At 38.8% G+C, this 12,285-nt stretch overlaps 2 protein-coding genes across 58 annotated transcripts in view; one reads left to right on the top strand and one right to left on the bottom strand.

Annotated features, from left to right (window-relative positions):
• The window catches only part of FGL1 (fibrinogen like 1), a 24,750-nt gene extending 12,465 nt beyond the window's left edge, over positions 1–12,285 (bottom strand). The window contains exons 1-4 of one of the 8 annotated variants that reach the window (XM_085545350.1): positions 5,597–5,723; positions 5,127–5,223; positions 4,718–4,767; positions 2,416–2,491 (exon numbers count right to left, since the gene is read on the bottom strand). In XM_085545350.1, coding sequence (XP_085401476.1) covers positions 2,416–2,481 — 66 coding nt within the window. In that variant the 5' untranslated portion in view covers positions 2,482–2,491; positions 4,718–4,767; positions 5,127–5,223; positions 5,597–5,723. Of the gene's footprint in view, positions 1–2,415; positions 2,492–4,717; positions 4,768–5,126; positions 5,224–5,596; positions 5,738–7,216; positions 7,938–10,222; positions 10,276–11,256 lie in introns of those variants that run through there. The other 7 variants (XR_014945415.1, XM_085545353.1, XM_085545348.1 and 4 more) reach the window with 7 other exon arrangements.
• The window catches only part of PCM1 (pericentriolar material 1), a 36,546-nt gene continuing 35,847 nt past the window's right edge, over positions 11,587–12,285 (top strand). For 38 of the 50 annotated variants that reach the window (XM_085545339.1, XM_085545327.1, XM_085545335.1 and 35 more), the window contains exon 1: positions 11,587–11,765. The gene's annotated coding sequence lies outside the window, so the exon portion shown is untranslated. The remainder of the gene's footprint in view (positions 11,766–12,285) is intronic. The other 12 variants (XM_085545337.1, XM_085545317.1, XM_085545334.1 and 9 more) reach the window with 1 other exon arrangement.

Raw genomic sequence — 12,285 nt, 5'->3', positions numbered from 1 at the left:
TCAAAGCCATCATGTTCCATTTGACTGTAACATTCAGTCTCATAGAAAAAGTGTGTTGATCAGGCATACTGACTATACAGAATGATCCTGAGTATAGGCCTCTACTGTAAGTACTGCTGCATATTATCACATGCTTGCTAAACTGCAAAGTAATATATGGTAGAATAAAAGAGCAAGGCATATACAGGTGGCAGGACAAGGCAGTTAGGCTACCTCTGTGCAGCTGAGCTGCCCATACTAACCAGCTTGTACAGCAAATTTGCCTTTAGGCTCCAACTGCTTGCTACTGCATCCTGAGAAGTCATTAAATGCTTAACCACAAAGAGGAGTTGTAAATTGAGAGGCACAATTTATTAAGTGACAGCGTTTTTGGAAGAAATTATCTAATGACCTAAAATCCCTCGAGCACCATCTTAATTAAGAGTACTCCCTCCAAAATCTTCTGGAATCCAACTTCAGTGTGCCCCTACCTCGTGTATCACTATAAGATGCCTGTATCAGGCTCTAACTTGCTGCTACTCTTTGCTAGGCATGAATTAAATTAAGACTGTTACAGCAGTAAAATTCTTTAAAAATGTGAATTTGATTGTGACCGTCTGCAGCAGATAGCAGAGCCCACTGTCTGAAAACAAACTGAAGATAAGTTGTTCTGTTTCAGTGAAGCAACTGTTTACACTGCATGTTGAGAAGCAATTACTTAACAGTTGTTGACAGCTTTGCTTGTGGACATGCAGTCCCATATTTAAACTACTAATGTGCATTCATAATCTTAATTTTATGTCATGGTTGTGTGAAATACTTAGCAGCTAGAGTGCTCTCATTAAAACTGATGGCACAAAACAGAATAACTTTTAAGAACTATGAGGATACAAGAACTTCACTTGATGTGTTTTTGCCCTTTATTTTTAGACTCTAAATGAGCTTAAAAAAATAATCTCAGATGATGAGTGTGAATTTTTAGAAATGAGTTTTTGAACACTCCCAATTCTTAGTTACTATTAGTGACTGCCTTTAACATTCTCACTAAAAAATAAAAAGAAAGCAAGTGTACTTCATAGTAATGCCTCTTTCTCACTAGTCTATAGAAAGCAGCAAGTTTCTTCATTCTGTAAGCAAAATGATCACAGAGGCAGATGTTTCCTATTCTGTCCCTACAGAGCCAGTTAGGCAAGTAAAAAGCTTCCACAAGACAGGATAATTGGAGCACTCTAATGTGATAGAAAGCGCAACAATAATAATAGAGTAATAAAGTCCTAGGCTACAAGCGAGGATAAGCTCAAATACAACAACCATAGACAGACAGCTTACCTTTATTAGACCTGAGGTAGACAAGGATTACCAACAAGATACCCTTGCCTCCAGTGTCAACCCTTAAATGAGGTCTGGGAAAGGGTGGATCCTGGCTTTCCTGAGTTGACCCTGCCTTCCTACAAGGTGCTCTATCACTCTTACAAGCTGTGACTTTATATTTCTGCTACAGTATGCCACAAGGAGTTGTGTTCACCCAGTTCTAAGTTCAGCAATCACTTGAGTGAGTAATTTTGAATCAACAGTTAAATCTTCAAGTTCTCTGACAGTTAGGATCTGAGTATCAAAGTAGGAAGGACATCCAGGACAGATACAGGATTAGTGGCTGTAGCAGAAATGCTAGGTCAAGGCTTGAAGAAATGATTGAGCACCTACTGGGAAGGCATCGCCAACCCAGGGGAGCTAACATGCATGCAGTGTGCCTGAGTGACCATAAGGGGTAGAGCCAGCATCCACTCCCTCCCAGATCTCTTTCAAGTGTTGCTGGTGGAAGTAAGGGAGTCTTGCTGGAGACTGCTACAGTACATCTGAGGTCTTCTGTAGGTAAGCAGGTTTGTTTCCTTCCTTTTCTTCATTTTTGTGGTTGTATTTGGATTTGTCTTTATTTGCTGTAGCTAAAGGCTTTGCTACTCTGCTGTTATTGCTGTACTTTCTATTACATTGTAGTGTTATAGTGAGGTTCCAAGCATTTTGGTGGAATAAGTGTGTTTTAATATTTCCGTTGGTGAGCTAGAAGAAGGAGTAAAAGGTGCTTTTTCTAATATCATTTGTATTAACACACTGTTTCCTTCTTAGTGAAGGAATTCCACTGACTTCTGTTCCATACAAGTTCAAGTAACAAACGATCCAAATTACTTTATTTGATGCTCTTGCCTGATCATTTACACCCTGTTGTATATGCATGTACACCTTTTTGTTTTTCTTATACAAAGCTTGTCTCCATTGGCTACAGAGGCTATTTCCCCAGTTCTTCAGATTTGTTTTGTAGTATAGTCTTTTAAATCAAAGATTCTGCCATCAAATCTGGTTGAGATGCATTCTAAGAACTACAGAGAATGAGGTGTGAAGTATTTAAGAGGAAGTCTAAACACAATGAGTATAACTCACAGAGCTCCCAGTGGTAGCTATCAAGCTAACTGCAAGGAGAAAATCAATCACTATCAAAGTCTTCATTCTTTCAAACCTGTGAAGCAGAGGAACAAGGGAAACAGTAGTCAATGTAAGCATTAAAGCTAAATATTTACACTTGATATCTTCAAATGTTATTGGAAATAATCTAACCAACCTATAGTTGTATCCCTGTAATTTACAAGTGCAGTGTATGTTTATGCTTTTTTATAATAATTAAATAGTGTGACCAGCGCAACTTAAAACAGTGAAAATAAAAACTACCGTTTTAGGCCATTATGTATCAGAGGTCTCTGCACATTTCAGGACAGTTATTGAAGGTTACAAATACACAAACTACTGTGAAACAAGACAAAAGCAAAATAGCCCTTTAAAATATTCTAAAAAGCAGGACAGTATTCCTTGTTGGCCTTTTAAAATTAGGAGAAAAGCCTCTCTTACATTTAATGATTGAAATCTGAATTTAGTTGGTTATCCTTAAGGTAAAGAAAATGGCTTGTGCAACTTCTGTGTACCAGGGAAGGATGGAGGTAATTTTTCTATCATGGAGTAATTTTTTGGAAAGAAAAAAAAAAAAGTAATAGCAGCTTTTATTCTAATGGTGACAAGGATTACATACATAGCTATCAGTTCACAGGTATTTTGTACTGTATGACCCCTTGCATTTCGAAGGTTGGAAACGACCTACAAGACCATCCAGTCCAACCATCCATCTATTACCAATAGTTCTCACTAAACCATGTCCTTCAACACAACGTCCAAACGTTCCTTGAACACCTCCAGGACTGGTGACTCCACCACCTCCCTGGGCAGCACATTTCGCTGCCTGACCACTCTTTCAAAGAAGTAGTATTTCCTAACTACTTCATATGAGGTTTATTTCATATGATTAAACTGTTATTATATTATTATATTATTATATTATGTTATTATATTATTATATTATAACACTGTTGTATCTAATTGCTTTGCAAACATTAGCTATTATAAATTGATTTTTTTTCCAGAATGATGATGTGGGTCTTTCAGCTCACAGATGAGAAAATGATTAAATAAAATAAAATATTTGTGTAGATTGTACAAAAGGCAATTTTAAATTGATTACTTAAATTGATACAAGTGATCAGATGAGGGATAAAAGGTGCCTCTTTCTAACACGTGTTCCTATTGTGAGAAACTTCATAAGGGCTACACATAGAAGACAGTGTTTTAAATATCACTTTCAGCATTCTCATAAAAAATTCAAGGGATGAATTAAATATATTGCCCAAGATATTCTCATTATGGAGTTTCCTTTTTGGATAGGAAGTTGGATAGTAAAGCCAAGGTGCATTAATGATCTTGTGGTCAGTCAGGATATATTTGAGTTCATTATGGTCATAGGAAAATTAAAGGGTGCAACTGAGATCACCATTTGGCAGATTTTCATCCAGAAACAGGGAAGGCATTAAGACAGAAGACACAGGAGGAAAAATGCAGCATGTGCCTGAACTAAGAATAAGATGTGGGAGAAAAGTAGTGTCTTTGGGCCACTGTACTTGGGGTGGAGGAGTTAAGAAGACTAAGAGAAGACACCATAACTCATCTCTGGCAGGAAAAGGCTGACCTGACATTGCTCCTCTGCTTTGGTAACTGCCTAGCAGAGAGACCCAGAAGAAATCAGTAAGAATGAGTAGTGCTGGTTCTAGGTGTACCCTGTATCTTTGAGCTAGTTTCTCACTGGATACAAATTTTGGTGGTTATCTGATCCCAAAATTACAGGAGACTCACCGAGAGGCCAGAATAGCTATCTGAACTGACAAACTATGTAAAAGGATCAAATAGCCCATACACATTTGAAGTGCTTTGCGTACACTAACTGTGTATGTTTAGTCTGGGAATTTGTGGGGATAACTGATTACTTTTCCATATTTCTACGCAAAATTTCAAGAATATCTGTTTAGTATCAGTTCTCCGAAAGTGAACATTTATCTTCTGGTGATGTGTAAAGCTAAAAATGTGTTCAAGGGAAACTTGAAGTCTTGCTCTAGGAAAAAATGCTTTCAAAGTCAATATCTCAAACAAATTTCTCCAGCCACTTAAATATTTAGCCTAGTTCTGTACAGCTATTCAAAATGCACTATTCATACATGAACCCAGAAAGCAAAATAATTAAAAATGTAGGGAGGAAGTATAACTTGTGTACGCAATGCAGTAAAAGCATTAATTCCAAAAAGCTGGAACAAAAACAAAACAAAACACTAAGAACACCCAAATCATAATCCATGTCTTAGATGCATGCCTGTCTTTTTGTGTTGCTGTTGCTGGCTCAGTCTAAAAGGACAGCTTTTGCTGAAACATTTAAAGCTTTTGTTATAAAACCATTGGTGTTTGCCAGCTCAAATAAATAAAAAAATAACTTGTGTAGGAGATACCCATTCCAAGGAAAGATATCTCAGATAATAGACATGAGGCTTAATTAGCATGCCATAACAGAATGAGGAGTCTTACAGCAATGTTTTTTTAGTTGAAAACACAAGCCTTTAATAGCTGCTTTCTGTATTAGCAAAAGGGAGGTTTAAGTGCAAATCTTGTGAAACTTTGAAATTTTATATCAAATGCTACATATAGTCTAAGATTCCATCTGGAATTTTTATGATGATATGGAAAGATTTGTCCTATAGCTGCATAATTAAAATTATAGAAAGTACCTCTGAAGACTTTTGCATTTCTGTGTCTGGGCCTTCTTTACAGGCAAACCTGAGACTCTGTCTGCCAAAAGGACATCTACTGATTTGAAGTTCAAACCTGTTTAAATGATTAAACTCATGCACAAATTTTGCATTGTTTTAATTAGTACAATAAAAATTTAGCCCACTTATCTGAAAAAAATGGATAATCCTTCATGATTTTATCCACTTCTAGGTCTAGAAAGCAAGCCTCATCCAAGAGCTATGCATTATTACAAACTAAAGAACTACAGATTTGAATATGAAGTTAATTAACAAACTAGCTAGATACCATAGCAAAATAGCTAAATACTACTGAAATAACAGACATACTTCATTAGCAGCATGGTACAAAGTTATATGACTTTCACAAATAAACTACTTTTAGTCCACAGCTATCCAAATTATGCTAAATTCTTTCTTCCTCCCCCACAGGTAACTAAAATATTTACCTTTATGCTCTGGAAAGAACTCAAAGCTGCTAAATCTTCTTAAGCTGATGCAAAGAATTCCAGATCCCTTCCCAGACTGCGATTGTTTTTGCTATTAAATTCTGTAATGCTAAGGCTTACATCTGCAATGAGTCAGTGGGCAGGAATGTTACTGAGGAGCTGCAGTTCTCAAGACTGATTGCAACATAAGAAGGAGAAGATAATTCTGTGCCTAACACAGCACTTCTGAAATAAAAATAGACCAAGAATAACAAATTATCATTCGTTTTCTTTTATTGCTGTGATCCAAGAAATTGGTATCAGAATGACATCCAGATTTCCTTAAAAAGAACCTAAATCTCTTAGACTTCAGAGGTAAAAAGAGCTTAACTGACTTGACTGATCAGTAACACTCTCAGACTATAACTTACTGGTTAGAGCTGATATAGTAAAAATCTGCTTAAAGCAAACAAAAGAGAAAACAGTACAGATGAGGCCAAGGAGAACAGGGAGGGAAAGAAAGAATCCTGTATGATGCAGGTATTTTTTTAGCTGAATTGAAAGGCATCCAGAAGCACATGATCTCAGTGACTCAGTTGGAAAACATCACTTTGAATATAAGCATTTTACATCCAGATGAACACAAGCTTCTTAAAAAATGTAATTTGAGTATTTGCTCTCCTAAAATGCTAGTTCTTTCCAAATAGCTCAGCACATGACTTCACTTTCTAGACTGTTTCTACACAAAATGGGCTCTTAAGGAAATATAGAACAACAGAAATTAAAAGAGCTTTACATTCCACAAATACACTCTCAACTTACATTTGAAGACTAATTAACCTTTAATTAATTTTTTGTCTTATCTGAACCCCTTTTACTTGGCAGTATCTCTCTTTTACTAATTACATTACATTATAACTGAATTCTGAGTTTCAAGTAACTGAAACTCCTCATGAATGGCCGACACTGAAAATCATTTAAAAAGTGTTTGGCAGTTAATTTTTGCTGGGAATCTTACTATGGTTATTGACTTTTGGAAGGAGGTATTGTACCTGTTCATACCATGACTGCTGATTTAGCTCATAAAAGTATAATACAACTCAGTGTATAGGCTCTAACTGAGGAAGCTGAAAAAAACATGATGTTTTAAACTCAGATTTATCAAGAAATCAAACTTCTGATGACTACAAGTGGATTCTCTACCATCTAATGCTTAAACTATGACTAGATGGCTAAAATATATGGCTGTTGTTCAGTCAAACATGAGTAAATTCAAAGCAAGAATTATTAACAGCAGCAAGTTAGATCTGTGTTATTCAGAGGGTTTATAAGCTACGTATCAACTGAGTGATTTTACAAAAATAAATATATTAAATAAAAGACTCTTAAAGAGTATGCAAGTGGAAATAATATAAACACAAAAGGAAAAGGCCTGGATGTTCACACAAACCTTGTTCATATTTGCTGCTCTTGGGATGGTTTTCACAGAAGTGAAAAAACACATAGAAGAATTGTTAGTTATTTTTATCAGGTTTTTGACAAATGTACATTTAAAGAATAAAATTATATTGTTCACTTTAACACTAAATCCACCTGCTTATTGCCTCCCCTAAGCAAGGCAAAATCCATTGTGTTAAATCCTTTTATTTTTGGAAAAGTTTTCAGTAAATAGCTAACAAAGTAATGCAGTAGGCTTTGCTCCAAACATATTAGAACTCTCAGCCATGTATTTCCTGAGATATTGTATCTGGTGGCAGTTCAACAGCTTATAAAATCAGAAAATATGTGATAGATAATGTGTTCAAATTACCCTTTTATCATTCAGTCTTAAAAGAAAATGGAAGCACATTAGATGCTTTTGTGGTATACTCAATCATCAGTTTTCCATAATAAACTCCATTATAGGTGTTAAAAGTCAGTTTTATAAATAGCATTTATCTGGGAAAATCTTAAATCACAAATGTCACAAACCAATACTTTGCTTACTTTTGGATAAATAGAAACTTAAAAGCTCTTGATTCTTTTAGCATGTAGTCTTCAATATGGCTTATCACAATTCCATTGAGAGCAATGGCAGAGGCAAATTAGGCCAAAAATACTGAAGTTAATTTATACATTTCTACAGGTTTCATCCACTGTAAATGCACTGCACGGAGGGACTAGGACACATGACTGCACTGTAAAGTACATGATTAACAGATCTAAGTTTTGCATAACTGCATGATGAATTTGAAGTGTTAGGACAATTAATGTGATTCCCTGATGAGGCCAAGAATTGAAATGACAGAATGAACTTATTTTGTACTGTTTCTTGGAACAGCAAGAAATTTGTCGTTAAATAATTGACCTCATTTTGTATAATCTGAAAAACAAGTATAAAACTTAGACATGTGATACAGAAATCAGCAACAAATCTTCATTATCACAGACAGTAAGTAAATTCAACATAATGAAACGTTTTATAACACTCAAAATATTAGGAAAACCTAACATCTCTCATTAAAAAATGTAAAATGAGAGGTTCCTCCCATAGATAGTAGCAACAGCAGTATTATTAGCATAGATAGATCATATAATAGAAGTTAAAGGTGTAATGACCATATAGATCTGTACACATCTCAAATGTGAATTAAGCTCTGCTGTGTGGAAAAGTACATGGTAGACAGGTGACTTGCTGAAGAACTCAATGCAAGAGCAAAGAAGAATATTCTTATCCTTCCATTCAATTCAGAAGGAAAAATATGTGATACTTCCAAGCTATGCTTTATGGGATGAAACTACGTTCCACACGAATGTGCAGAGGAACTTCTTTACAGTGAGGGTGACAGAGCACTGGAACAGGCTGCCCAGGGAGGTGGTGGAGTCTCCTTCTCTGGAGATATTTAAGACCCGCCTGGACGCCTACCTGTGTGACATGGTGTAGGGAACCTGCTTTGGCAAAGGGGCTGGACTCGATGATCTCTAGAGGTCCCTTCCAACCCCTACAATTCTGTGATTCTGTGATTCTATGCAATTATTTAATTGTTCTTCTGCTTATTTTTTAGGTTTTCTTTTTGTTTTCCTTCAGTCTAGCAGGTGCTTAGGTAATGACTCCAGAAATCATGGACAATCTCATGATGCACAATGACCATCCCAGATATTATGAATTAAAGGCTGTTCCTACTTATTTGTCTGAGGAATCTGCAAATACCTGTTTAACACAAATCTATCATTTCAGAACAGCCAATTAAAAAAAAAAAAAAAAAGAATTTAAGTGCTTTTGTTAGCCAGGGAATGAACTGCAGGTGTTATTACTGAACCAGAAACAAACAAAAGCAGGTGAGACTACACCATAAATAAGAGTATAGTGTATCAAATGTAGTGTTGAACTAAACCACAAACAAAGAAGGACAGGCAGATTAAGCACTGAATTTGGAGCTTGGTTGTGAAACTGGATCTGAAATTAAAAGTGGAACAGTGCTTATAACCTTGCTAATTTCTGTGCTAGAGCAACCTCCTTTAAAATGATCTTCAAAATGGGTTGTAAAGAAATCTGCCTTGAAAGCAGATAACAATACATATGCTCCTAGGGCTGCTTAGGCAGAGCAACAGCAGACCTGATGTGTTTGGGTTGTGTGAAATAAGCATGCTTAATAAAACCAAACTGATTGTGTTTTGGTTTTTTTTTTTTCTGCCCTATTAATTATACATCTAGAAAAGATTTTTCTAGACCAATGTTATGCAAAAATAGGAAAAAATAACTTTAGTACAGTAGTTTGATAGATGGTATGTAGCCCTATTTTATGGCAAAGCACTTTTGGCCAGTTTCATTTTTTGCAAACAAACAAACAAACATAAAAACCCCCAAACTACCTCTTAGACAAAATAATCTAAGAAACAGACAACTACTATTTGAACCAAATGCTGTGGTAATTACTGCCTTTGCTTCAATGCTATTAAATATAATTCTCTTCAACTACTCCTCATATCTCTTCACTCTCAAACTCTAACCATTCACTACTTCTTGTCTCTAGTCATTACACATCCGCATCTTGTTTGCTTTCTTTCCCTTCAGTATAGAATAAAGTAAAATTAATGAGATAAGGACAGCAGATATACAAGGAAATATCATCACATCTCTGACACAGTCTAATGTAATTAGGACTGAAAACTACCTCACAACATAATTTATTCAGTTTCTGTGAGGGTGCATCATTAGTGTCTGCTGATGGAAGGACTTACAACAGAAATCTTTGCAGGAGGAATTAGTGGTGATTTAGAGGCTCATTAGCATAGAAATGGGACTTCCCAAGAAAGGTATGCGTGTATTTTAAGAGTAACCTCAGTAAAAACATGCAACGGTGGTCATTCTACTACGGCGTTTTTTTTTCCTCTTAAGTTCTGCTTCCACCTGCTGGGCAATGGAAGGCATGGCACCGTGACAATATAAAACCAACAGCAGCCTTGCCATTATTGTGCCGAGTATCCAGGCATGGTACCCCAAGCCAGCATAAAAGGATATTAGTAAAGTATAATACAAATGAATAACATCTATTTATTACATACAGAATTTCTCTGTTGCAGATTCTTTTTGAAGTGATTTCACTTACAGATATACAGTCACGTAGCCAGTGGTAGAAATTGGAGCAAAATGCAGTGATGACTTACCTTTCACACACTACGTGTGGTCCAGAACTATTCCTTCAATCCCCTGGCAACTGCTGGAGAGAAATATATATATTTATTATTTCACAGAGTTTGTTACTTTAATAAGCTATAGACTAATGTGTTCACTCTTTCTTTCCCCCCTCCTTAGACCAAAACACATTGCTTCATGTTATCACATGGATCTTATGAGGATTTAACTATACTTCCAGACAGCATCAGTAGAATGCCTCTGGCCCAGGATGAACTGTGAGGTTTAGGCAGTATTTTATGTTCTGCTCTGGAAGCTCAGCAGCACAGTGTATATCCTGAACACTGTTGTTTGCTTTTCCTATTGTGACAATGGGACAGCCCCTCCTGCCCACTATAAATCATGACATAGCAATCATTCTCAAAAAATAACAAAAAACAAACAAACTAACTAACTAACAAAAAGCAACCAGTTTAAATACTGCCTAATTCTCTCGTGTAATCAATAACAGAACTAGAGGGAATGGTTTTAAGCTGCCCCAGGGGAGATTCAGTCTGAACATTAGGAAGTATTACTTCTCAGAAAGGGTGGTCAGGCATTGGAATGCACTGCCCAGGGAGGTGGTGGAGTCACCGACCATGAGAGTGTTCACAAAACGTTTGGATGTTGTGTCAGTGAATATGATTTAGCTGGGAAGTATTGGTGATGGTTGGACTAGATGATCTTCTAGGTCTTTTCCAACCTTGATAATTCTGTGATTCTGTAATTCTTTTCTTTTTCCCCTATGTTCTTTGCTTCCACCAAAGACACTGTTAAGAACCCAGACCAGCAAGCAGCTGAGCAGGTACCATACCAGTGCTGGAAAAGCAGGTGGTTCGGATGATGATGATTTCCTCCTTTCCAACACTGTATGTTACAGCTGTGAATTCTCACAGGTGACCGAACAAACGCAGACAGAAACACACTCTAAGTCAGCACTGTCTTAAAGAACTTCTGAACCTTTTTCACAGCTTGCAGTTTTGATGTTATTATTTTACTAGTCTGCCAGCCTGGTATAGTCACTTACAGATAATACACCGTAGTTTTCGTATTTCATTTTAGAAGCAAAACGATCTCGACGCTACGCAAGCAGACAACCCCCGCCGAGCCAGCGCTGGGTACGCGCTAATTCAGTTAGTCATGCTCTGACTGAAAAACTACAGCTCCCAGAAGGCGTTGCGCGGGAGTAGCGTAAGACGAGCGCGCTCCCTGGAGCATTGCATGCTGGGATTTGTAGTTCCCTCGCGGTGGCTATCCTCAGTGGTACAGCACGGATGGCGCTTGCGCAGCGCGGAGGGGCACGAGAGGGCCGCGTTACCAGGTAACCGTGTGTATCCGTCCGCGGGGGCCGCCTCCCGTTCCCCTGGCGGTGCGGCGAGCAAGATGGCGGCGGCGGCCTTTGAGGTAGTGCTGTGAGTCCTTCGGTTTCTGCTCTTCTTCGCCGCTCGAAGGTGAAGTCTTCGACCGGGCAGCTCGGGAGTGGTGAACGGCGGTGGAGGAGAAACCGGGCCCGGGTGACCTCCTCTCCGCCGTGCGGTGAGCCGATCCTCTCAGAGGCCTTCAGGCTGCGCGGCCGCCTGGCGCGGGGTCGTGCGGGCTGAGGGGAGGAGGTGGGCTTGCTTAGTCTCGCTGCTCGGAGCTGTGGGGAAGGCCGGGGGGAGGCAGCGGGCCCTGAGACCCCGCGGGGCGGCAGGTCAGTCGCGCCTCTCCGCTGTGGGAAGGGCTGCGTTACCCTCTCTCCAAGGAGACGCCGGCGGGGCGTCGGCAACGGTCGCGGCTTTGCCCGCGGCCCTCGGAGCGCAGCCCGCCCTCGCTGCCGCGGGCTCCGGCGCCGTGAGGGAGCGGGCGGCCCGTGTCGTGCCTCACCGAGGCCCACGGCTCTCGGGCTGCAGCGCTGTTCTGCGCTGCCGATGATGGCGGGACCCGCTGGGCCCTGATGTGCGCTGTTGCGGCGGGTGGCCCTCCCTTGGTGTGGGTGATTATTTCTGTGGCGATTAGGTTTGTGGCTTTCCATGCTTCTGTGTGGGCTGTGCTGTGCGGGAGAGCTTTCTCTACC

This window comes from Coturnix japonica, chromosome 4, assembly GCF_054131305.1.
Source record: "Coturnix japonica strain WE chromosome 4, WE-NBRP24, whole genome shotgun sequence".
NCBI lineage: Eukaryota > Metazoa > Chordata > Aves > Galliformes > Phasianidae > Coturnix > Coturnix japonica.
This window is presented reverse-complemented; position numbering and strand designations above follow the sequence as displayed.